At 44.0% G+C, this 23,925-nt stretch overlaps 1 protein-coding gene across 1 annotated transcript in view; it reads right to left on the bottom strand.

Moving 5' to 3' along the window:
- Positions 1–10,533: 10,533 nt before the first annotated feature.
- Positions 10,534–23,925, bottom strand: part of plxna2 (plexin A2) — a 141,269-nt gene continuing 127,877 nt past the window's right edge. Inside the window, exons 25-31 of the mRNA XM_070838899.1 lie at positions 22,924–23,027; positions 17,284–17,383; positions 14,495–14,685; positions 14,144–14,313; positions 13,759–13,971; positions 13,298–13,448; positions 10,534–10,636 (exon numbers count right to left, since the gene is read on the bottom strand). Of these exons, the coding sequence (XP_070695000.1) occupies positions 10,541–10,636; positions 13,298–13,448; positions 13,759–13,971; positions 14,144–14,313; positions 14,495–14,685; positions 17,284–17,383; positions 22,924–23,027 (1,025 nt within the window). The 3' untranslated portion in view covers positions 10,534–10,540. The remainder of the gene's footprint in view (positions 10,637–13,297; positions 13,449–13,758; positions 13,972–14,143; positions 14,314–14,494; positions 14,686–17,283; positions 17,384–22,923; positions 23,028–23,925) is intronic.

Genomic DNA, 23,925 nt, shown 5'->3' with positions numbered 1-23,925 from the left:
TTGATTTGTATCTCCAGATTTCTAACTTAAATTGAGCTATCACTGATGATCCTTAATGTCTCTGTTATATAACTAGTCAGATGTTTATTGCCACAACACCCAAAAAAAAAAGGGCAGAGGAGGGGTGAATAAGTCCTTGTTAATGGTTCTTGTTTTAATATCAGATTCATACCACAGGATCACATAAAAAAATGTAAAAATGAAATGCTGTGTGCATAATACCAGATGAGAGCACCCCACCATAGTGATGACATCCTGTAAGTACATAATAAACTGTGTGTGTTCTGGCAGCACATGGCCAGATAAGGTCGGTGGGATTAATTCATTTGAGTGCTGGCTGCCCAGATGGCTCTCATTACATGTATCTGTTCGATTCATCTCTGGAGCACATTCACATAAGTCAAACTGTCGTTAGTAGTAGAGATCTTTCACTGTAAAACTTGGTAATTCTAGCCTGTTGTAAAATTTTTTGCCAAGGTTCTGTATTGACTGATATTATGGTCTCTGGGGTCCTAATTAAACTCTACGTGAAGTCCAAATTCGACTTTGCTGAAACAGATGTTTGCAACAGTCATTTTTATTATCGATTTTCTTGACGGCAATATGAAGAATTAGACTTATTTTTTAAAATGCCTCTTATTGACTTATTGAATTCAGATGTTTACATGTTGTAAACCCCAAGCTTTAGTAGTTTTATTTCCATTTAGACTTTTCCTGTGTGATGTTTTTACATTTTACAATGGAATTTGACCACAAAGCTATTTCACTCAGTAAGCCATGAGATGGCACTACAGGACCGGGCTTTAAAACCATCTTACGCCTGTCTCTCAAGGAGGAGAGATTTCTGAATGACTCAACTCTGCACTCTTGTGGCAACAGAAAACACCTGAGGTACTAACTCTTTAGTCAACATTTCCCCAATTCTTGCCATAGAACACATTTGAAGTTGACTAATGCCATGCCATGAGCCTTAATGTATCATAAATTGAGGTAAAGATGAGAGTCAGAGGAAAATATGAGAGCATGAGCAATGGACACCAATTGTGAAGGATCTTGAAGTAAACTCAGCTAAGCCAATGGGTGAAGGAGGATGGCAAATAAAAGAACAGTCCGAGACAACATGCATCCCAGATCAGATTGGATAAGCTCCAGACTTTACGATGCAGACCTTTTCATTCAATAGCCCATCATACAACATCTGGAGTGGTTTTTGGGTATGCTGATGAGTGGGTGAGGCTGTGTGTGTCTGTGTGTGTGTGTGTGTGTGTCTGCGTGTGTTTTTTTTGAAGCAGGGAGCTATACACCTCACCCCAGCCGTTCTCTGAAGTGTTGCTCTGAGCTCGTCGGGAGACGCTCAGGTCCTCCACATCAAATATTCATTTCACAGAAACTCCTAAGCCTTAAATAATTCTCAAAGAAGTGTGCCGAAAGCGAGCCTTTGCTATCCCAGGCACGTTTCTATCTGGACAATGGATTCATGGGAGCACGAGGACGGAGACAGAAAGAAGGGATTTGGGGGGGTGGCCCAGAATGAGACATTGACTGGGAATTGGATCTATTGTATGGGACCATAACAGATGGCTTGCTTTAAGAGGTATCAAATGGATCTGCTGTACAGTGTGCTGCAGGCCATGTTTAATGACAACAGAGGATAGTTAAAGGAGATCAAGTGTAGTGTAAAAAAATTCAACATTTTGCTTTGTGATGACAAATAAAGATCAACGAAGTCTGTTAAACATCCTGATTAATCACCTTTTGGACATTTTAACTACCATGAAGGGCTTAGAATGAACCATCCACCAATATCTGGTTGATATTATCTATTGATTTAGTGGACTAAGTCTTAATTTCAAGGTTTTTGAAAACCTGCTTTCATTTTAACGGAATAGACCAGGCTCAACCTTGTCAGGCTGTGTGATAACAACCATCACCTGATCTCATCTGATCTGACCTTACTCGAATCAAGGCCTTCATTCCAACCACAATTACACCATACCGGATGGATAACCTCACACTCATTACCCCTCCATATCTGAGACCCTGACTGAACGAATCTGTCCCCTCTGGTGAGCGCGTGGCAGGTGGTGTGTCTACTTGGCCCCCGCCCCAGTCCTCGGCCCTGGCGCGCTGATAAGAGCTCAGCGTGGAAAATCAGACAGCGGCGCTCTGGCCTTTCAGAAGCGAGCAGGAGAAAATGAGCCATGAAGGAAATCGGAGGTGATTATCTTTATTATCAGCCAGGGGAGTAGCTGTGGAAACGGCGACCTGTGTGGGGGAGAGAGAGAGATGCACAAGCTGTTCCAGCAGCCTGCTGATTGGCCCATACAAGCTCCAGTGGTAATTAACATCTGCATATGCAAACGAGTGCTCCAGCTAGGGAAATTTGGCAGGCGCTTCTCACCTGCACCCTGTGCCTGAAAGCAGCAGGGTGGTTGAGTTTGTGTCACCGTGTGCATGTGTGTGTGTGTGTGTGTGTGTGTGTTTGTGTGAGTACACAGGGTGCACAGGCACACATGCACAAAATCACATTATGTGTGTTCTGTGACTTCATATGCACAACACAACCCTGTTCCTGGGTGCACTTGTGTATTCTAATGTCCCTGTGCATTTGCATGAGCTGAAAAATACTGACGCCCGCACTTTTTGGAAGCACAGTTGGTATGGGTGGACCGGGGCCACTGGGTCGAATGGGCGCAACCCACCCACCTCATTGTTTTTGCTGCACAGCACTAAAAGAGATGAGGCCGCACAACAGGAGGCTGTCAGCGGGCCTGTGGGGTGGGCCTCATTACTGTCTCTCGGAGCGGAGACAAGTCGCGTCCAGAGAAAGACACCTATCGTGAAAGTCACGATGCTCAGAAAAGTGGAAGAACTTGTTGTCAGCAAATGTCAGTGGGAAAGTTTCTGTACACATGAGAGAAGCAGTTAATTACTGTAATATCTGTACTATTTTCATTTGAAAATGTGTCTTTGCACAACTCCCAGGTCTCTCTCTGCTGATTATTCACCTGTTCCTTCATGTATGTGCTGTTTTCAAACATCATACTATTTTCTTTAAGTGTGATCATACCTGTGTGTCTGTGTGTGTGAGAGAGAGAGAGAGAGGCTAACACATGCTGCTGATTGAGTCTGTGACCTGTGAATTACGCAGCGCTCACAGACGTGGCCGGCGTGCGCTGTGCTGTGGAGTTCTAATGAGGGAGAGAGAGAGGATAGTGGGCTGCAGAGCACATTGAGAATGACAGCTCCAGCAGCAGGAAGCCAGACTATAAATAGAGTCTGTGCTGAGCGCTCAGACACCTGGATTCACCTTTCTTCATTCGCAACTTCCCTCCATCCAACTTCCACCACCACCACCCGCCTCTCTTCTTCTTCTGCTCAGCCACGCTGCTGCTCCTTATGTCTTCTCTCTGTCAAATGTGGTCTTCCTTCTTTTTTACTTTCACTTTCTCCTGGTGTGTGTTTTGGATCGGGTCATCCCTCTCTTCCTCTCGTCACCAGTCGCTCATTTCCCTCACAACCTCCCCCAAGAACGGAACACTCTCGCCTTCGATATCTTCGTGTTAGCAGAAACTGGCGTTAGGGAGGAAGAAACAATGGCGGACAGTGATTTTCAGTGGCCGGGGACAGTCGGCCTGCTTAAGGGCTGGAAAAGGTCACATGACCAACAGATCCCCTTGTGACATCATAAGGGGGGCCAAATCTAAACGGAAAGGTGGAGCAGGAGAGAAGGGGAGAGGATGGTCTTGTGGCCTTGATGGGACTGTGAATGTATTTATGTTGAAAAGACATTAAAAAGTGTATTTTGCACAATATGGGACCTTTAAGGTTCAGGACTGTAGAGTTATGAAATGTTACACAAAGTCAAATATTGTTACAGGAAAGGTCTTGTATTGTCAACAACCCCTGTGAAAAGAGCTCATTAAGTCCATAAACTATTTAGGGTGACATGTTTTTTATTGTGATGGCCCGATTTCAAGTTGATCCTATAGGTGTATATAAATGTACACCAAATGTGTGTTAATTTGTGGCTGAAAATAGGCCCCAACCACTGTTTAACCCTAGAGCATTAACCTAACAGTTAGTAACAACATCACTAACGTCGGGTATATTTTACCTGAAAATACTTCTCATCAAAATATATTAAAGTACAACAGTATATGGCAAATTGAAGTACTCTTCTTTTATTTCCCCCTATACAATGTCTCAAAAAGTATCATGGGGGGACCCTATAAAAAGGCTCTAAAATTAGTGAAAAATTAGGGAATCGTTAACAAAAAAATCCTTAAAAAAACACACACACACAATGAAAGTCGTTAGTGTTCTAGGGTTAAGTAATGCCTACTAAAAACTACAGTGCAAAGCTGTTATTGTGAATTATTTAGGCTTTTTAAAGTATGATGTATATTCATGACCTGTTTAAAAAATGTGAGTGGGGAGGTATTGAGAGACAGACTCATGCACTCTTAGTTTTAGTCTTCTTGTGGGATTTGTCAGCATTAGCAAAAACATATACTGTCGCCAGGCATGTCCTTGCAAATAGGGTCATAGCTGATTCTGAGTAGAATCTTTAAAGTACAACCTATAACTTGGATGTGAAGATCTACATGATAAATGGAGTGCAGATATGCGGTGTGGTGTGAAGCACCTTACCGTGCCCCACATTGTTCCATGCACTCATCAGAAGCAGCTCGGGGTATTTACTCAAGGACACTTGGAGTTGTCGCCCATAAATCTAACCAACAGCTTTTTGGCTACAGAAGTACAACTCTGCCAACACCACGACATCATAATATGTGTTAATCTGAAACTTTCCGTCGTGATCAAATACGTGGCTACGAAGTGACAGGTTTAACCTACAAACCCCCAGATGCAGGGGTTTGCCTCAGCGGGATCAGAAAGAGAAGCACTGAGGTCCAACAAGGTGTGAAGGATTGTTATATTGTGAAATTAACACCCGACCATTCTTCGAAATGGGGCCGAAATCACTGATGGCATCCTCTTTTGCCAACTCACATTAATTATTTCAGAATTTGCCTTGTAATCCAGGCTGAGAATCCTACCCAGAACGAATGGGATGTCAGCTTTATGCAACTACTTGTAAAGGCATTACAGGGCGTTAAGTCCCGCGTGGATTTGAATTGGTCTCAGCAGTACAGGATTAGAAGCAGCGGGGATTAGACCTTCCCTAGAGGAAATACAGGAGCAGGGGTGGCCTAGGGACTCAAGATATAGAATACATATTGCTCGATAAACTGACTAGACCAGGAAGTTGAGAAGTGTCATTGCCACCAGTAAGCTTGGTCAGACCTTTTCAGTAGTTACATGTACAAATGAACAAATCACCACTCCTCTGTCTATGTATATTCAGTTGAATCTGCCTTTGCCATTGTTAGATATTCATGTAATGCAAAATGTTGATATGGTTGCCAGGATTTCTTTTCTCACAATGTGGATGATGAAAACAGACAAACAATCACAATGGCAATGTGAAGGCTATTAAGAGAATACGCTGTAGAGAGGCAGTGTTTTGCTTCAGGACTAAACCCCCTTCCTGCTTCTCTCTCTGCCTACTCATTTATCTTTTTCCACCACGTTTATTCTCTATTAAAATACAAGGTGCATCCAAAAAGTGGACAGTTATAAAAAAGTATGAGCTCGTGCCTCACTGGTCATCTGCAGTCGTCCTCCGTGGAATCACTGACCTCAGGGCCATTTCATTCCAGCTAAACACACTGACCCAAACCTCCATTAGCAACCTAATGTGATTGCAGCGCCTGTGGTGGAAGCTGAGCCCAGTCTGAGCTAACAGACTTGCATGAAGACAAACGACCGCAATTCAGCATGTTACAGCCGCGGGTTATTCTTTTAGCTGCTAGTCAGGAAGTGAGTGGGAAATACAGGATCTCGGGATGAACCCGGAGCTACAGGGGGTGGGAGAGAGATGGCCAGTGTCTCCCTGGCGCCCACGGGAATGTGCCCGACAGTGGCCAAAACTGGCATCACCTTAAGACAGAGGTTTTCAAATTATATTCCTTGGTGGAGTCATAACATAACAGATATGATGCATATATTTTTATATTCAAGATGACTTATACTTCCCGAGGATATACTCATCTCCGATGGCCGTCGGGTATGAACGTCCATTAATCCACTTAGAAATGATTGAGAGAAAACGTTCCTTATAGGCCAAAGTCCAAGATCTTCCCTGAAAATCACCAAATTTTTATGTTTTCTTCAGTATCAAAGGAATCCGGTGAGAGTTGTCTGTCTGTACATGGGGACACTGCAAACAAGAACTGCTAATAGCTAATTCGGCATAGCTGTAATGGTGCCAACAAAATGTAGGCAAGAAAAAGGGGCTTAAGCTACGTTGGAGCCCACTGAATCTACGGCACTACTATGCTTCCTATTTACATCACCCAAAGCATTTCAGGAACTCTCGTTCTGGGGGGAATTTATGATTCCCTGTATTTGCCGAAATTGGCAGGTCGCTCAACAAAAAGACATGAATGCAGATTTTGGCTCTATGCAATTTTTAACCAGCAAAGTTTATTTATATATAACAACAGTACAAAGTGAATCCTTGGCTTGCAAAATAGGTGTGCTTCATATTTACAATAGGTACACAATAATATATTATCATAACAAAACCAAAGCAAATTAAAAAAACAAGAGAACAACCTTTTTTAAATACTTTAAGTTTCTTACAATTTTCACAACACTTTTATAAAACAAGAACAGACAGCCATTATTATTATCATCATCATCGTCATCATCATCATTGCCAGTAATTACTATTTTACAGAACTCCAGTGTCTACAAAGGGTTTGTTTACAATGTGTTTAAAATGGAAGGATACTCATTTTATAGTTGGTGATATTTTGACTTGAGAGTAATACATTGATCTGGATTTTAATTCCTCTGTCCGATGCCATAAAGCAAAAAGAATAATAATAAAAAAATATATAAATAAAAGCTGATTAAATGCTTTGTTTTGTATAAGGAATGACAAGTGCCAGTCAAAACCACAACACCATCTCTTCGGCAACACGTTACACTGAGAGCAAAAAAGTGCACAAAGCATCTTCAATTAGCAATCAGCTTGAGCTGAAATGAGGTTGTGTCTAAGAGCATCTATCCATATTTCACACAACTGGCAGTCAAATGGGATTCTGCGCTGCAGAAAGAGTAAACAGACTTTTCTCTTCTCAGTTCAAACTGAATTAAGATTTTCCCAGAAGTGAGTGTACAGCATGGAAACAAACTTTATCTAGTAACAAAAAAAAAAAAAAAAATCTCTTTCACAAAAAAAAGGTGCATTCAGCTGTGATTTAAGACGCGTACACATGGACTTTTCGGGAAGAATTGCAGTTAGGCTAATGACGGCGTGGATCAATATGGAATACAAGGCAGAACTAAAGCATGAATTAGAATGCATGCAAAACATCTCACACAAGACTAAAGGAAACATCCTGATATAAATGATCTCTGAGAGAAAAAATCTAATCCACTCTCAGCCAATTTGCGTGCCTCTGAATACGTGTGTCACAATTCTGAATACAGGGGAGCTCATCTAAAGAGCTGGAAAGACTCTAATAAACATACATTTCATCCATTGCAAAAAGGAAAAGGCATTTAGGTCCTGTTAAAATGATAAAAAGCATTACTCCATACAAGCAATGTGAGGTATGAGGAGGATACAATTCTATTCGCTGAAATTGGGAAGACACCTTAATCAAAAGGAAGAAGCTTTACGTCCTGTGTATGTACTGTATATGTGCACCACTGTGTACCTATAGATGTTTTAGGGGCTGGGCAGTGAGGAGGTGCTTTTTCAAATGAGGGAACAAACTATTCTCTCTCCCACTTCTGCCCCCGCTGGTCGGACAGAGTAATAGCACGTCAATCATCACCTCATCCTACATTTCTCCTTGCCTGTTAGTTTGATGTTCTTTTTTTTTTTTCTTTTTCTTTCCATCTCCTGATCACACTGTGCACACAACTGACTCAGATCAAAGAGCAGCTTCAAAGCCGGAGCAGGAAACTAGAGCTAAAGGGGTTCTCTCTCTTTCTACCTCTCCCTCTCTCCTCATTTCTCGACACTTCTCTTCAAATAGCTCAGGCGAGCCGAATGCTGAGCGAGGCAATGTCTGCCTGAGCCGGGCCGTACCCTCTTCACCTTTTCCTTTTACTTTATCTTGCTAAGACAGTTCTCAGCAGAGTGCCAGGGCCAGGGCCAGAACTGAAAAACCATTGGGCTCCGAAGCACGGAAAGGAGTGTGCCCGAGTCGAGGACAAACAAGATCAGGAACACAAAGCAGGTGGGTATCTAAGGCCACGGAGAAAAGAAGCACCTTTCACCCACTACTGGTGTTTGTCATGCTCTCAGCACACACTATTGCAGTACACTGTGCAAACCTTCAATACTACCAGTTTTCAAGTACTTGATGTAAACAACAAGCAAACATGTATCTTGGAAGAAAATGAAATCATCTATCCAGAAGACAGAATCTACAGTTTGTTGTCATCCAGCTAGAAGGTTAGAAGGTTACATCAGCCTTTTAGCTTGTGACGTTTTGGTTTAAGTCTGGAGACGCACCCGCATAACATGAAACGCGTGTGTGTGTGTGTGTGTGTACTTTCATGTTGCGTTCCTCATCCCCAGATCTATTTTCTCCCACTTATGTTTCGTACCTTTAATGAGTTTTTTTTATCAAAAACTCACCATTCCAGTTATGTAAGCTTCCACTTGAACCGGCTCTGCACTCCAACGTGAGAGCTCTGCTCCCTCTGTAAAGCATAAACCGATTTTTGACACATTAGTGAACGATTTGAAACAACAGGATCTTTTGGCACTTGGTCAAACTAGACCCACGCAGCTCGGCTTCTTATTGTCTGTGCGAGGACACGGGTGGCGGTCAGGTAAGGTCTCCCATCAGCTAACATCCCAACTGGCCAACTAGAGCTGGCACGACGCATTGGCACTTGATAAAAACAAAGATGGACCCTTAAGAACACATCTGATGTGTGATAGCATGCATGCAGAGTACACATAAAGTTGATCAAGTTCCCAAAGAGATACAAACTGTGGTTATATAATGGAGAGTTTTCGCCTACAGAAACCAATTTCTGCTCTTGTCTGGTCTCTACTAGCCGCTAGCTGTACACACTGTGCTGTACGAGCAGCGGAGTCGCAGCAGTGACAGCCACAGTGCAGACGATATGCACTCTCCTCTAGCAGAAAAGTGGTTTAGGGTAAATAATGTTCGGGACGCAGTTGGATGGGCCGGGGCCAGGACGGACAAATGGAGCTGTTCACTTGACGAGCTACTGCAAATATCTATGGAGCGCAGTTCAACTGAGCCCCTTTCTGTTTGCAAAACTCAAATAGACATACAAACAAACAAACAAATAAAAAAAACAAAAAAAAAACATTTGTACATTCACATACACTGATTGGCAAGTATCAACTGGTACATACACAGATGACCTAACTGCTGGAAAAAAGCCTTGGACACCAGAGTGATGCTGATTTGAGGTCATCTCCTAAATACACTACAGACTTCATCTCCGTCATCCTCAGTTTAGGTGCAAGCATGCTGGCTGAACTGTGACCACCGCAAGCGGAGTTCCGTCGGCTCGTGGACGACGAGCACAAGTTTCATGTTTTCCTGTACACTTCTGATTGGATACAGAGCAGAGGCTTTGTCCGTGTCACGTGAAGCATCAGCCCGAGGAGGGAAGGAGTGAGAGAGGACGTGGACCATGGGCTGTTTCGCTAGCAAACTTCCCCCGGTGGTAATGTTACACTCTTTATGTCTTTATACAACAACGCTTACAGGGATCCTGGGTGGATATTTCAACTGCAACGGATGATATTCAAATGTACAAGTACAAAAATAAAATCTTAGAAATCTGGATGCAAACTCAGCTGTCCAGCATGAGATCTGCTCATCTGCTTCTCGCCTCCCAACCCCCCGCCACCCCTCCCTCCCCCCACCGTCTCCGTTTTCGCACTCGCATGTGAGTTTCTGACGTTCTGAGTAGAGAATAAATCTGTTTCTCCATTTGCTCTCACAGTCCTGCAGGAGTCTTCTTCAGCATGACACAAACACACACGCGTGCACACCCACACACACACACACACACGTCCACACAACATATAATTTCCTGTAAAACTGGGAGAAAATATCCTTTGAGAATAAAGAAACAAACAAAAATAAATAAATACAAGCCATGTTGTTGCCTTTTCTGCCGATACTCCTTCCTTATGCCATTATCAGCTCCAGCTGCAGGGCCTCTATCTTAGTCCCTTAGCGTGGGCCCTTAGCTGGTGCCGTCATGGAAGGAGGTGAGAGAATTACAAACTAAAGCAGTTGTGTGTCTGTACGGCTGTGGATACAGAGAGGTCCCAGGTCTGGCTCATGGTGCTAGCTCCCATGATGAGAGGTAAGTGATGCGGGACCTTTTTGAGAGGCCCTGTAGAGATAGTGGTCCTGTCTCTCTCGTTCTCTCTCTCTTTCGCGAGGGGTCACTCTCAGCTCTCGAGGGACATGGCCGAGATGAGCTGCTCCACCTTGTAGGCCAACCTCTGTTTCCTCGCCTGTTCATCCTGCTCCAGCGCTGCGGTGATCTGTCCAGAAAAAAAATACTGTGTGTTCAAATACGTCCATAAAAAACACATGGCGTGACTCCATCCTAGATGGTTATGATCCATTTATAGAACTAGATCTGATGACATTTATGGGAAAATATGGTGTTTCTCAGCGGAGTAGAGGCCTTTCTTTCAGGTTTATATATGGACAGCACATGAAAGCAAAAGAAAAGGATTACATCACTGCCTTTGTCTTTGACGACATCGAGAAATATTTGTGTATTAGCCTCCCCCGTTTTATCTTCTGAGCCCATTTCTTGTAAATTTGGCATTTGTCAAGTCTGGTTCAAAGGGGATTCAGTCAGGCTCCCCTCTGCGCTCTCTCATCTCGTGTCTGCCTTGTCAGGATGTATCTATGTCAAAGTGACACCAACACACATGGCAAAGGCCTTTAATATGAATATAAAACAGCAGAAAATAATACAATATGGGTCACGTCTTCATCACCTTTGATAGGGATCTCTGTATCCAAACGCTGCAGCCTTTATTTTGAGCTCATGCTTTCTGCTTTGCTGCTGTGTGTCTGTTTGCTACCATTTCACATCAAACTACACTAAACTTGAATGCAGTGTTTGACTGAATAATTGATAATTAAGACAAAATAATGAATTGACGTTTCTCATGCATTATGTAATTTAAAATATTCTGTGGTAAGAGATAAATAATAAAGACATAAATAATAAAACTAACTCAACTTATGCACAACTCAGTACTATCTTTATTTTCATAATGCATTAACATGTCATTTTGCTGGTTTTTGGTTTGCTTTGCTTTCTGTAGGTTTGATAGCACGACCACCTTTTATGAGCAAAGGCTCACTGACTATTTGTTGTCGGGAAAACGTGTCAGCAACATTCTTGTTCTCTCTTTTTTTTTTTTTTTGCATAGCATGGCAAACCTTTGTTTGCTGCCTGTCCTGTTGCAGAACACAGTAGCTGTCTGCCCACCTACCATCTTCCACTCATCGGCTTAAGTGCTCTTAAAGGCTGGCAGCTACAGGCAGAGCGTTTCCTCCTCATCAGACCCGATAGCAATCTATTATTAATCTGTAGCACTGTATGCAGGTGCAGCTCCCACTACCAAATCCATTTAAGAAGCAGCTCTGCAGCTCTGGCCTGGTTAGCCCGACACACAGCCCATTGTGAGGCCGTTAACAGTGCCAGATGAGGTTTTTACGCACTGCTCTCTGGGAGACAGCAGATACTGCGGGAGTGATGGGGTACACGTGTAAAGTGTATGTGTGCAAAACGAGTGTGTTTGCATATGTCTCTATGCATGCGTGCATCAGACAGCTACAGCTGCAGAGGCAGCAAAAGTGAGTATATGAGATTCATGGAGAGCAAAGGGGAAACTGACTGGATAATGGGTAAAAAGAAATTGAATGTAAAGGAAGGAGGGAGAGAGAAAATACGAGAGAGAGAGAAAGAGAGAGATACTGTGATCCAACATAAAGGTCAGGCTAATGCTTCCCAGAGGAGGAGCTGACATTAGAGGCAGAATGTCTCCATTAATGCTCTCTCTCTTCCTTCCCCATGTTCCTCCCTCCTTTTCTTCACTTCCTGTGATCTGACAGTATGCATGTGAGTGTGTGTTGATGATTCTGCTCATGAGAGCACTATATAACAGATAGCCCACTCTAACTCAGCACAGGAAAAGGACAGAGCGGCATGCTGAGAGCTTGTAGACATTCACTTTCTACTCTACAGATCAGACACACTGCCTTGTTAAGCTCAGGTCTCACTAGACCTCTGGGCTTTGGGGGAGTCTACTGAAGACTGAGCTGACCTCACTAACCTTTGCCAGTTATGAACAGTCTGGGAACACCAAGGGCAAGATATATGTACATTAAAGTGTGGGGCAAATGTGCGGCACGCCTTTTGTTCAATTTGCACTTGCAATCTGCCTGTAATTAGCGGCTGATTTACTAAGGCGGCAGCTCATTACGCAATCAGCGCCTGGGACTGCCCTCCAGGTAAAATTTGCAAGGGAAGGAGCTCAGATTGTAGCTCAGAGGAGGGATTTATCTGAGATCACCAAGCTCAGAAAAGAAATTATGCTCCACAGAAATACTCAGTGGCGAAGTAACTATATTCTACAACATTTAATGAGGGCACAGATCAAGTCTAGCTGAGGAAATCTGTTACACTGTAGGCCAAATTATAATATAAGTCATTTGTAGGAATTTATAGTGTGAATGCAATAGGGGTCATTAAATGAAAAAAGGTGAGTGAGAGACGATATCTCGTCCTCTCTTTGTTTGGTGCCATATGTTGTGTTCATTTAGCTCTCATTTTCTCTCTGACTAGTAGTTATCTAGCTTTGACACATTTCTTTTGCATTCCTTTCTTTTAAACACCCTTGCGCTATTTGTGCCTGCTCAGGATTTTTTTTTTTTTGTACAAAACTGGCCCTCATAAATTCCACGAAGCCTAATGATTACTGCAGAATGCACATTTATCATTTTTCCTTCCACCGTTTATGCGATTTCTCCTGCAAATATCCATACATCGAGGAGAAGGGCTCACTGCTGGTGGCTCTGCAGATGTGAGGCAAGCCGGCTGGTCTTTATAAATGCCGACAAACTCACGTTAGGCCTTTATATCCGAGTGCCGTACATGCACCTATGCAAATATCACTTACCTCCTCACTGTACTTGCTGACGTAAGAGTAGATCTCATTGAGAGCGCTGAGCATGTTGAACTCTGTGGAGTGGAGTCTGGCCTGTTCTGCCAAATAGGCATTCATGTCCTGGTCGCTAATGGCCGGCAGCCGGTTGATGTCAGCGTAGTACCTGTCGGACGCAGAGGAGCGGCAGCACTTGGCATCACTCACACACACTCACTGAGTGAATCTAATAGCTCAGCTGAGACCTAAATACTTGATATAGTCCAATTTCTGACGACTTTCGCTAACAATGCATGTCTGGTAACAGTGATTTGCAAAAGGCTTTTACAGAAAGTGGTTGAGAAGTGTAGGCAAGAAGAAAGAGAATTATGAATCAATTTTCCACAAAGATCCCAGTTTTTATTGTAAGAGGATATAAAAAGGATGTGACAGAGGGGATTCAGAATGGTGTGTAAAGCAAGTGCATCGGCTCCTACCTCTCTACCCAGCTCTTGTAATTGGGGATATCTTTAGCGTAGAGAAGCTTATTGGACGGGGAGTCTTTGCCCAGGCGGTGCTCTGAAGTGGAGCAAGAATCCATAAAGGTCTGCGCTACTACAGACAGACAGGCGTCCGTGATGCTGCTCTTATGGATGTCAAATACAAACTGCGGGTTCTTGATCACGTTCACCCAAAAACGCAACGGAAGGCTGGAAGATGGAGACAAAGAGAATAAGCAAGACATGCCAGAATTTATCTCACTGAGTTGGTGAATTGAGATCAGGCAGGTTGAGCGTTACAAGACCGAAAATAGATATGTGACATCAGAGCAGTTATGCCTTGGTAAATGATACTCTTGTGCCTTTAAAAAAGGGCTCTTACCAGTTGCTTTTCCACGTGTGACGTACATCTGTGTCATGAATGCCGTGTTTGTCTGCCTGCTCATCCAGGAAGTCAAACATGTATTTGATGGCGAGGGGAAGAGAGCTCCCTCGATGAACCGTACTGAACAACGTCTCAAATAGATCATCGACAAACTTTTGTAGTGTGCCCTGGAAGAAGGAGATCACACAGAGATTATTCTTCTGGCAATTCACTGGCAATTAGAGACACCACTTGACCACAAAAAAACACAGCCTGAATGCAGCAATGTCATTAGAAATCTAAGATAACTGAGCATGCCCTAATATCTAATGTTATGGGTTTGTGCTATACTTAATGTAATGGACGTACCTTGGTAGCTAGCAGCCTGGTCAGATAAATCTCAGAGACCATCTTGCTACCACGGTCTCCTTCCTTCTGGTCTCCATGTTCGTGGTTCTTCACCAGGTGCCACACCTTCACACCACTTTCTAGATCGGGGGTGATCATAGGAGCACGTGAACGGAGGCTGTCGGGACTGCCCGTGTAGCGGAACGAAGAGTCTGTCCAGGAAAGAGGAAAAAAGGGACTGTAAACCTACAAATGCCTGGGATTACTAAAAGCGTCCCTGCGATGCAGCATTATGTAAATTAAGCATGCGCTGCCACCTACAACAGCACACCCACATACACACACACAGCCTCTCACTCATTTTCATGTCTCCTTTGTAACTCATTACAAAGCCAAATCTTCGGTGCTCCCGTCCCGCTCCAAGCCTTGCTGTAAAGGAAATTGTAGTGGCGGATAATTTCATAGAGCAGCAAAGTAATGAAAGGAAGGGGAAGTTGTGGTTCCCGGCGTCGCATTGATTAGTAGTGGCCCTCTTGAAACTGGAATCCTCGATGACACACAAGATGGGTGAAAACAAAACCTTACCACCCCGTATGTCTGACTACATACAGTGTGCAGAACAGAAGTACAAAATGTTACATATTTATTCCCTGATTCTTTCTCGCTCTGTCATGAATTGTTTGATATTTGTTTTCTCTTTTCCTTTTCCTACACTGACTCATTTTCTCTTCCTTTCCCCTCTTTATATAATCCCTGCCTCACTGACTGAGACATGCTTATGCCTGGCTCTTCTTAAAAGCACTCATAATTGGCTCTTCCCTGCCACATTGTACCAACGTCATGTTGAAAACGTCCCTGTCACACTCTAATCAATGCATCAAAAGATCCCTAATTTGTTAAGCACCGTAGCCACCCTCCTTCATCCATACATCCTCCTTGTCTCTGCTCTCGTGCCTCCTTGCTCTTCATTCAGACTGAATGATGCTGGTTTCAGTTTCCCTAATTAGCCGGCATCTACTCCTGGTAGCTGGATCTCTAGAGATTCAGGATGTGAGGATCTCAATGAGGATCTCTCTGACCTGGCTTCAAAGGCCGAGCTAAACAACAAAGCTTTTTGCTGCCAACACAGCCACTTACACCTTTCAAATAAGACCAATCTGCACAGCTGGACAGGCCACTAGGGACCAGGCTTCTGTTGGGTGGGGGGGTGGGGGTGGGGGGTTGAGTGGATCGAGGTTCCAAATCCCATCTAAAGCCAGTAACTGGTTTTTACTGCTTTGCCGTTTCCTCATCCCCTTCATCCTTTCTGCACCCTCTGCCTTTTCTCCAACACTAAGCAGTGACCCGCAGCCCTTCCCTCCGCCGCTGCAGCCCCCGGCTCGTGGACACAGCCCGGCAGTAGGGGAGTGAGTTCTGATTTTTATAGCTATGGGGGGTTGCCGACGGTGTAAATTGAGTCAAGATGCTAAGTGCTGAACGTTAAATTGGTATGAATCCATCAGCAGGTGTCGAGGTGCAGCTGTGCCAGCCCATGATTGATGAGGGACGGGCACATGCCAGCAGAGCCTCTGCTTCCTATGCCACGCACGTCCAACTCTAGTGCATGAGAACTCGCACAAAAAAGACACAGAGAAGAATGCGAGAGCCTCTCAGCAGCTCATTGCAATTTCATGACAGATCTATCCCTTGTGACTAAAATATTTGAGTAATTCCATGTAACAACTATCTGGGTGTAGAACATAAGCAAAAGACAAGCTACAATATTAAAATAACAACATACTGAAGACAATGGTTCCTCCGTGTTGTTTTATCGATAGTTACACTTGCCGGCATTACTTTGATCCTCCATCATCCGTTCATAAGAGAGTAATGATTAAGTGCGCTGAAATCCTCCAAAGGTAATCATAGATAATCTTCACTAGTTATGTTGCGAATGTCACTCCACATTATCTTACTGTACAAATACAGAAGATATTTCTGGTGCTTAGCATCCACAGGTATCCCATTCTAAGACTAAGACTTGTAATTGATTGGGGGGATAAGGATGCTGTTAGCTTAGTGTTAGGCAGTTTAAAGGCAGTGTTCACTCTCTATTCCCAATTCTGATAATTGGCCATGCTTACTTATCTTTTTCTGTTTGTGTGAAGTATCATTCACACAGAATAATTAGCAGTCGCAAGTAGCCTGGTGCTGATGTGTGTGTCTGGCATAGAACCAAATTTGTCACCCAGCAGCACAAGCTACAAGCACATCTGAAGTACGTGTGTGCATGCACGCATGCAGACATGTGTGTGTAGGTGCTGCACGTATGCATGCGTGGGTGCAAGTGTGCAGGCAATTAGCGAGCCATTATGTCCTGCACAGAATGCATCGTCATCATATTAATATTATGGCTATATCTGTCCCCTTTTCTCTCTCTAGTCTTTCCATTCTTGCACTATCCAACAGAGTTGGCACCTGAACTGTAAAGCAAACTGCAGCAGTTGGAGAGACAAAAATGTTGCAAAAAAAAAGCCCCAAAACTCTGCAGCAAAAAAGAAGAGCAGCTCCAACCAGAGCTGGCCATTGCTTTGGGGAGAGTGAACTGGCTTTGTTCACATCTGAAACAACTCACATTAAAAACATTTTGATGTGTCTGTGCAGCAACAAGAGCAATAGGATTACATTTGCATGTAATTAGCTGCTGAATAAGCCTGCAAATACATTCATAATTGCCTAATACATATGCTGCATGGCATTTTGCAATCAATGGAGTCTCTGACAAAGCCACAACAGGGGTATGAAAAGAGCAATCTGCTCTACTGACTCACCATATCTGCTGATGGAAGTGCGGGATATGCTGGCTGAGGAGGGGATGTTGTATGATGAGGTCTGTTTGGGCACCAAAGCGACAACACAGCGGTCGGATACCTGTGTGATACAAACACAAAATGAATCTGCTGGTATCATAATGTTTTGGTGATTTCCATATTTTAATTAGAGCAGAGTATGGGTGTTTATTCTGTTAACTAGCGAAAAACGTTTTGTTACAGCACAGGACATGAGGGAATGTAAGACTCTTAGTGAATAACCCCAAAAGTTAAACATATCCGAAACCCTTACACAACCCATCCCTTCCTGTCATATCTATGCTCCCTGCTGTTCTCTACCACAGCCCCGTGGCTTTTTTTTTCAGCAGAGCAGAGTGCTGTGGCTGCATGATCGCTGTACTCAACATGACTGTCACTGTCATCCCCTTCACAAACATTAGACACATGATGTAAGCTTTGGAACTGGGGTAAGATGCTAAGAGGGAGTGGAAGAGAAGGAGAGGAAAAGCGAAAGAGAGGCTCCCAGAAAGAGAGAGAGACAGAGACTAGAATGCTGAATGTCTCATCTCATGTACACTTCACGTCCTTTTTTGAAAATGGGATACGCAGGTATAATAATAGCATTAGACGAGCACGGAGTCAAAAAGAACGATGGAGAGAAGAGGCTGTGTAAAAGGTGGTGTGTCATGAATAAGAGACAGACAGTGAGGTTCATCCTTTCCCCCCCTCTGCGGTTTATATTTACAAAGGTCTCTTGGCCCTGTAAGATGTGCTCCAGTCACTTCAGACAAGCTGAGAAAAAGTGACGCGAATGGATGGTTTAAAAATCGAATTTTTTTCTTACCAGCGATGTTTCATGCATCTGACAGTGTAACGTGATTAATCTGAAACAGCAATTTAACTATAACTAACATGCCAGTGCACCAAAACTTCACATTTTAGAGGAAATACAAAACACAGCAAACAAAACCTGTGATTCTTCTCTAAAAAGCCAAAACAACAAACAGCTTGTTGGCTGGCATTTACAGCCCACCCTGAGGAGGGATTTCTGCTTTAGACCCAGTGAAGAAAAACTGATGAGCCTCCAGTGCAGAAATAAACAAAAGGCAAATGCCAGGCTCCGAAAGGAATACCTCAAAGAATCTATAGAAAAACAGAAAATTCCTCTTTTCACTTTCCGTAGTGGGAAAGGGCTCTTTTCCACCCCTTGTTTGAAAATAAGCTAGTGGATGTTGGGTATGGGAGTGTCTCTGTGCTCTGGAGAGCCTACCGCCTCTCATCCTCCCTCAGTGTCGTCCTCACCCTTTTATCCAACTCTTTCCAAACTAATCACGGCTGTGTTATTAGTTCGAGTTGCCATCTGGCCTCCGCTGGCCGCAGTGGAGAGACACTTGAAACTGGGAATGATATCTGTAGGAATCCTCTTAAAGACGCAGCTCTGGCACCCCGGCCTCTTGGAGGGAAATGAAAAATGGTCTTCCTGACCCCCACCCCCCACCCCCGACCGAAATCTTTGACCCATCTCTCTCTCTTTCTACTCACCTCCTTCTAATTTCTCTCTGCTTTTCTACAACAAATTTCCCTCCATCCTATAGCCTCCTCTTGGCTGACGATGCACGGACCAACTCTAATACACCAACAGCGTGGACTTGCGTGAAGTTTCCACTGCTTTTCCTGTAATACATTTTCTCTGGGGAGCATGAAATAGCTTCTCTGTCCCCCCTTTCCCTATACGCCTCCCTCCATCTCTCTCTCTCTCTTTCTCTCTGCTTTTTATGGCTGACAGAGAGGCTACAGCAGAGATGGGTCCTTGTGATAGAGTAAATGATTGAAGGTGTGCAGATTCGCCCTTCAGGGATAATCCAGTGTGGGGCTGATAGTGGGCAGGTGTGATAAGGGCTGTGGGCCCTGCATGTGATAAGACCTTCCATTAGACAGTACAGAGCTGGCCAGACAGCAAAGTGTGGTCAGCCTCTATCTTTCTTCTCTCAGCCCTCACCACATATCCCACAGCCCCGGTCCTACCCTCTTTCCCTTTGGTGTCCCATCTCTCTTGGACTCATGCCCTAAGATCATGATGCTTATCACACCTGTAGACTCTGCCCGGCAGCTTGGAAACACACAACCTGTGCATTTGTGCACTTCTCGTCAGGAATGATGAAAAATGAGATGGGCTATTATGCGTGAATATAACTCTCTCTGGGGGGGACACAAGGAATCGTCTGAAGAGTTATGTGCCAATCTTCTGCTATTTCAATTGCAATTTAAGCTGGGCATTAGTCAGTGAAATGTGTCATTGCCTGCTGCTATTGGTTATATTACTCAGGGTGCAGCAGCAACACAAGATTGATAAAATACGTCTCTTCTCTTCAGTGGAAAACACCATTTGTTAAAATAGTTCTCAGAAAATATTCTTCCTCCTAAAAACCTTCACATTCCCACCGGTTCGAGATTTGTATTCAGCATTACAACAGGGACCAGTGAGCCAAGACAGCCACAGCACTAGATTAATGAACAGATAGAAATGTAGTGGTATCTGTTGTGTCTGGGTCTGTTGAAAATAGCCCAAAATGCCCCAAGTGATGTCTGCAAGGTGGGTAACAGGATCTAGCTGGCAGGCGCTCCTGGTGTGGTCATCAGTGTCTGCTCTCCCCGTTCCTTCACCGCAGTGAAGAGGACAGGCAGAGGTCACCGGGCAGCAGGGGATGGAAGTTTCCAAACTGACTTCACTTTTTATTTTGACGCAGTCTCAGCCAAAGTGAAAGAGGGCGCAGCCTGCCCTTTACTGTCACTTATCTGCACATGAGGAGTAATATTCCAGACTAAACACATACACTGCCCATGTGTCCCCGCAAATGAATGTGGCAAACAAATATTAAAATGATGGAAAAAAAAATCCACCTGTCATAAATCAACACTTTGTCAAACATCATCAATGTAATGACTCGCACAGAGCCCCGGTTAATTCGGCATGGAGCTGTTTGCAATTTGAATCATCATAAATAACCTCAGCAGTCTGACAACTTGAGTTCGCACTGATGTCCTGTTTATGAGAATTGCTAATGCTGCCCTCTCTCCAGAGCGACTCAAGTCTGTAAGCTGTCTTGATTCATGTGGCTGTGCAGCTCGTTTGGATACCTGCTTACTGATACTATACAGCAGGCGCATGGTTAATGCTACCAGGTCTCAAGATGACAGAGACGGGGGAGGTGGAGAAGAAACACTTTCTTTTGTGAGGGTGGGAGATTAAACAACAAAAAGATCCAAATCAGCAATCAGCCAAAAAAAAACTCTACGATCTCATAAATCTTTATCTCAGCTCCTGTGTTTGTCTGTGCAATGTGGGTATGTGCACATGCATTGTGTGCATATTCAAAAGTGCTTCTATCTACTTCTATCTTTATCTTTGTGAGGGGGAAAAAAAATACAGAAACAGAGAGAGCGGGGTGGGAGGATGGGAGTTGAGTCCCCTGACTGCAAATGCAAAGGTGTTGAATAACGATTCTAAACTAATTTTATATGTGTGCATTTATGTTTTTAATTTTGGTGTAGCAGGGAGCTGGGAAGGTGTGCATTTCCATATCCAGGTTATGTAAACCATTATTTCCCATGTGGCAGAGTAAATAGCCAATGGGGTTTCTTGGGATGCTGTAAGTCCTATGAATTTTAATGCCTCTGTCTGGTCCCTGTGTCTCTGCTATGGAAGAATTAGCAAAGACTCAAGGTGACGCTCAGTCTCACTCTGCATATTTCAGACCCCCTTTTCCATATTTCCCATTTGCCTCTTCTCATTTTTTTTTCTTTAGCTTTTCTCTCACTCTGGGGCCTAATGAGCTGTGCTCTCTTGTTGTGATAGGCAGCCAGATGTGCTGTCGCAGCTGCCAATGCAATGGCACGGTGTGTCACACAAGCACACACAAGCTCACACACAGGGGCCATTGCCAGCTCATCACAATAGTAACGATGCACAAGTGCCTATGTTGTTACATCCTACTCTCATCTCTCCTCCTACCAATGCCCTATTCCTTCACGCTCATTCTCTTTCTCCTTCATTTCCTCTTCCCCGTGTAGCCTTGCAGCCCGCCGGCATGTCCTCTGAAGTTGCACAGTGTCGGGCCTTACGTTCTACACAGGGACCCTCAGATCTGTGATCAATAGAAGTCCTTAGATCTGCTATTGAGCGAGCGAATAAGTGAAGCGGCCACACGCGTGCTACTGTGTACCCTGTAGCGTCTCCCTTGGCTAACGATGGCAGGCCAGACTGTGGCGCGAGGAATTGCAAAAAACAACAGAGAAGCCCATTATGGTGTGGAAGCAAACATAATGCAGCGCTTCATCAAGGATTAAAGCACTGCAGAGACCAGAGAAGTAGAGGTACTCAGACCACAAGAAGAAGAAAGGGAGAAAGGAGAAAATGGAGGCAGTAAGAATGCTCATTGCCCGTCAGTGGGCGCGAACAAAAAAAGATATGTAATGGGTATTAAAAAAATGTAAACAAGGCAGAAATGTAGAGAGAAATATTTGAGAAAGTGGACACGATGAAGGTGAGAACAGAAAGGGGGTTGACAATGGAGGGAAGACAAAGGGGAAAGAAGCTGCATGGGGCCAAGTCCTGTATGAAGGACATTACGATGTGTCCCTTCCTCTAATGACTCCTACATCTGTTAAATTATTCTACTTGTTCTACCGGGGCAGGGGTTCAGAGTGACCTCCCAGCGTGAGGGCTTGAGCCTCGCCAGACCTTGTCCCTATTTTACGCTTATAGATAGCGATGTATATCCTGGCGCCACTGATGCAGCCGCAGCTGCATCTCAACCTCAGCCTCTGCTCTTGACCAGGTAGCCCAGAATGGAGCCTTGTGCAGTCTTTAAGCAGATGGTCCACCTTGGCTGACTAATGAGATCTGGCTGAGCATGTGCTGCGAGAAAAATCCATGACCTCTGAAGATGGCCGCTTTCTCTTTCTGCCTTGCATGTTACTTCTTTATTCCCTTTATTCCTCTTCATTATTTCTCTTAAGCTTTATTTCGCTGCCTTTTGGTCTTCGCCTTCCATTAACAAGTTCAACAGCCCATAAATTCTCATGAAAAATGCAGAACTTGTTCTCGGTTTTCTTCCTCTTGAGCTCGCTACTTTCCTATCTGTTAAACAGGGTGCAACAGGTAAGCATGTGTGGGCTCTAAAACTGTGGGGTGTGAATTGAGGTTTCTACATGTGAAGAGACAGAAGCAGGCAATCACAGCGGGACTAATTGTTGCAGGCACAGAAGTCAACGGGGCAGAGAGCAAGAGAAAGAGAGAGATGCTATCCTCCTGACTGGAGCAGCTTCAGCTCTCCAGGGAGGAGGGAGAAGTGTCGGCTGAGATGCTGAGGGTTCATCTCTTCTGCCACCTGTACAGTAATTGTCCTCTATTCTGTCACTTGGATTACACCAGGCAAGGGCATGCAAATGAGGAGCTGAAAATTGGCTGCCTAAGAGTCAAGAGCAGGAAACTTCAAAGTTTGGCAAGGTATGTGCTGCAATTTCCATAATAAAAGCCACAGCAGAAATTGAACTGGAATGAAACCTTTCTTGATAAAAAACAGGAAGTTTGAGACTTAGTTAATTAAACATTACACTAAAGCATCTGTGTATATTTACCTGGTAGTGCATGAGAGTATTGAGTCTCTTCCAGTCATTTTCTATCTTGGTGGTGATGTCTTCATCCTGCAATACCACACGAGCCATTCGCCCCTGGCGCCACTCTGAGGAGATTAACAACCAAACAAACACATTGAATTATACACAAGTGCATATGCAAGGTATACATCAATGTGAGCCACTCAGAATGACACTTATGATGCTTTCAGTGGAGCGGTTTAGTGTCTGACATATACATGTGTTCAAGGCGCACATCTGCTTTGAATCATCATGCGAGTAGCACGTAATACTTGCCTGCAGAAGCAGTTACCTTGCAGCGCCACAGTGAACTGCGCTAAAATAACAACAACCTCCTTATTTCACAAAAGAAACTCTAAAAACACCTCTTTTCAAACCTCATTTGCCTTTCAGTCAACCGACATGACTCCCAAAGAGAGTTCTCCTCAGACGTTACCCAAATGAGGAGATATCAGCAGCCGGCGTTCTTGTGCGGCTCTCTGCGTGCATACTCCTTTCACAGGCGTGGATTGACACGCATCTTAATTAAACATTACACACGAACAATTTCAAGATGTATATGCAGGCAGGCTGCACGCTTTAATTGGTATTCGTGTTGCAGAAATGGCGCGCTATTAGCATACACAGCAGTGGGCCGGTCAGGTTCAAGAAAGAAGAGGAGAGTACACACGACAAGAAAAGAGCGAACTATGAGAAAATCACCTCCTTTCAAAAGAAAAAAATAGGAGGGCAGTGGCTGACGGCTTGTTGGGGGGTAATGAAATGATAATAAGGCTGTTGACGGGGGAAGTGGACAGCCATTGTGGTTCTCATGCTGGGAGCGATCATTGATTTTCTCCTCTGTTGACTGGGTTTTATTACTTTGTGCCTCTGTCGTGTGACCACATGACATCCCTGCCTGGTGCCACTTCCTCCTGAAACCTACGCTCTAAAGTAAAAAAAAAAAAAAAAAAACATACACGTATACAGAGACTTTCATGCAGA

This window comes from Pempheris klunzingeri, chromosome 11 (genome assembly GCF_042242105.1).
Source record: "Pempheris klunzingeri isolate RE-2024b chromosome 11, fPemKlu1.hap1, whole genome shotgun sequence".
Lineage (NCBI taxonomy): Eukaryota > Metazoa > Chordata > Actinopteri > Acropomatiformes > Pempheridae > Pempheris > Pempheris klunzingeri.
This window is presented reverse-complemented; position numbering and strand designations above follow the sequence as displayed.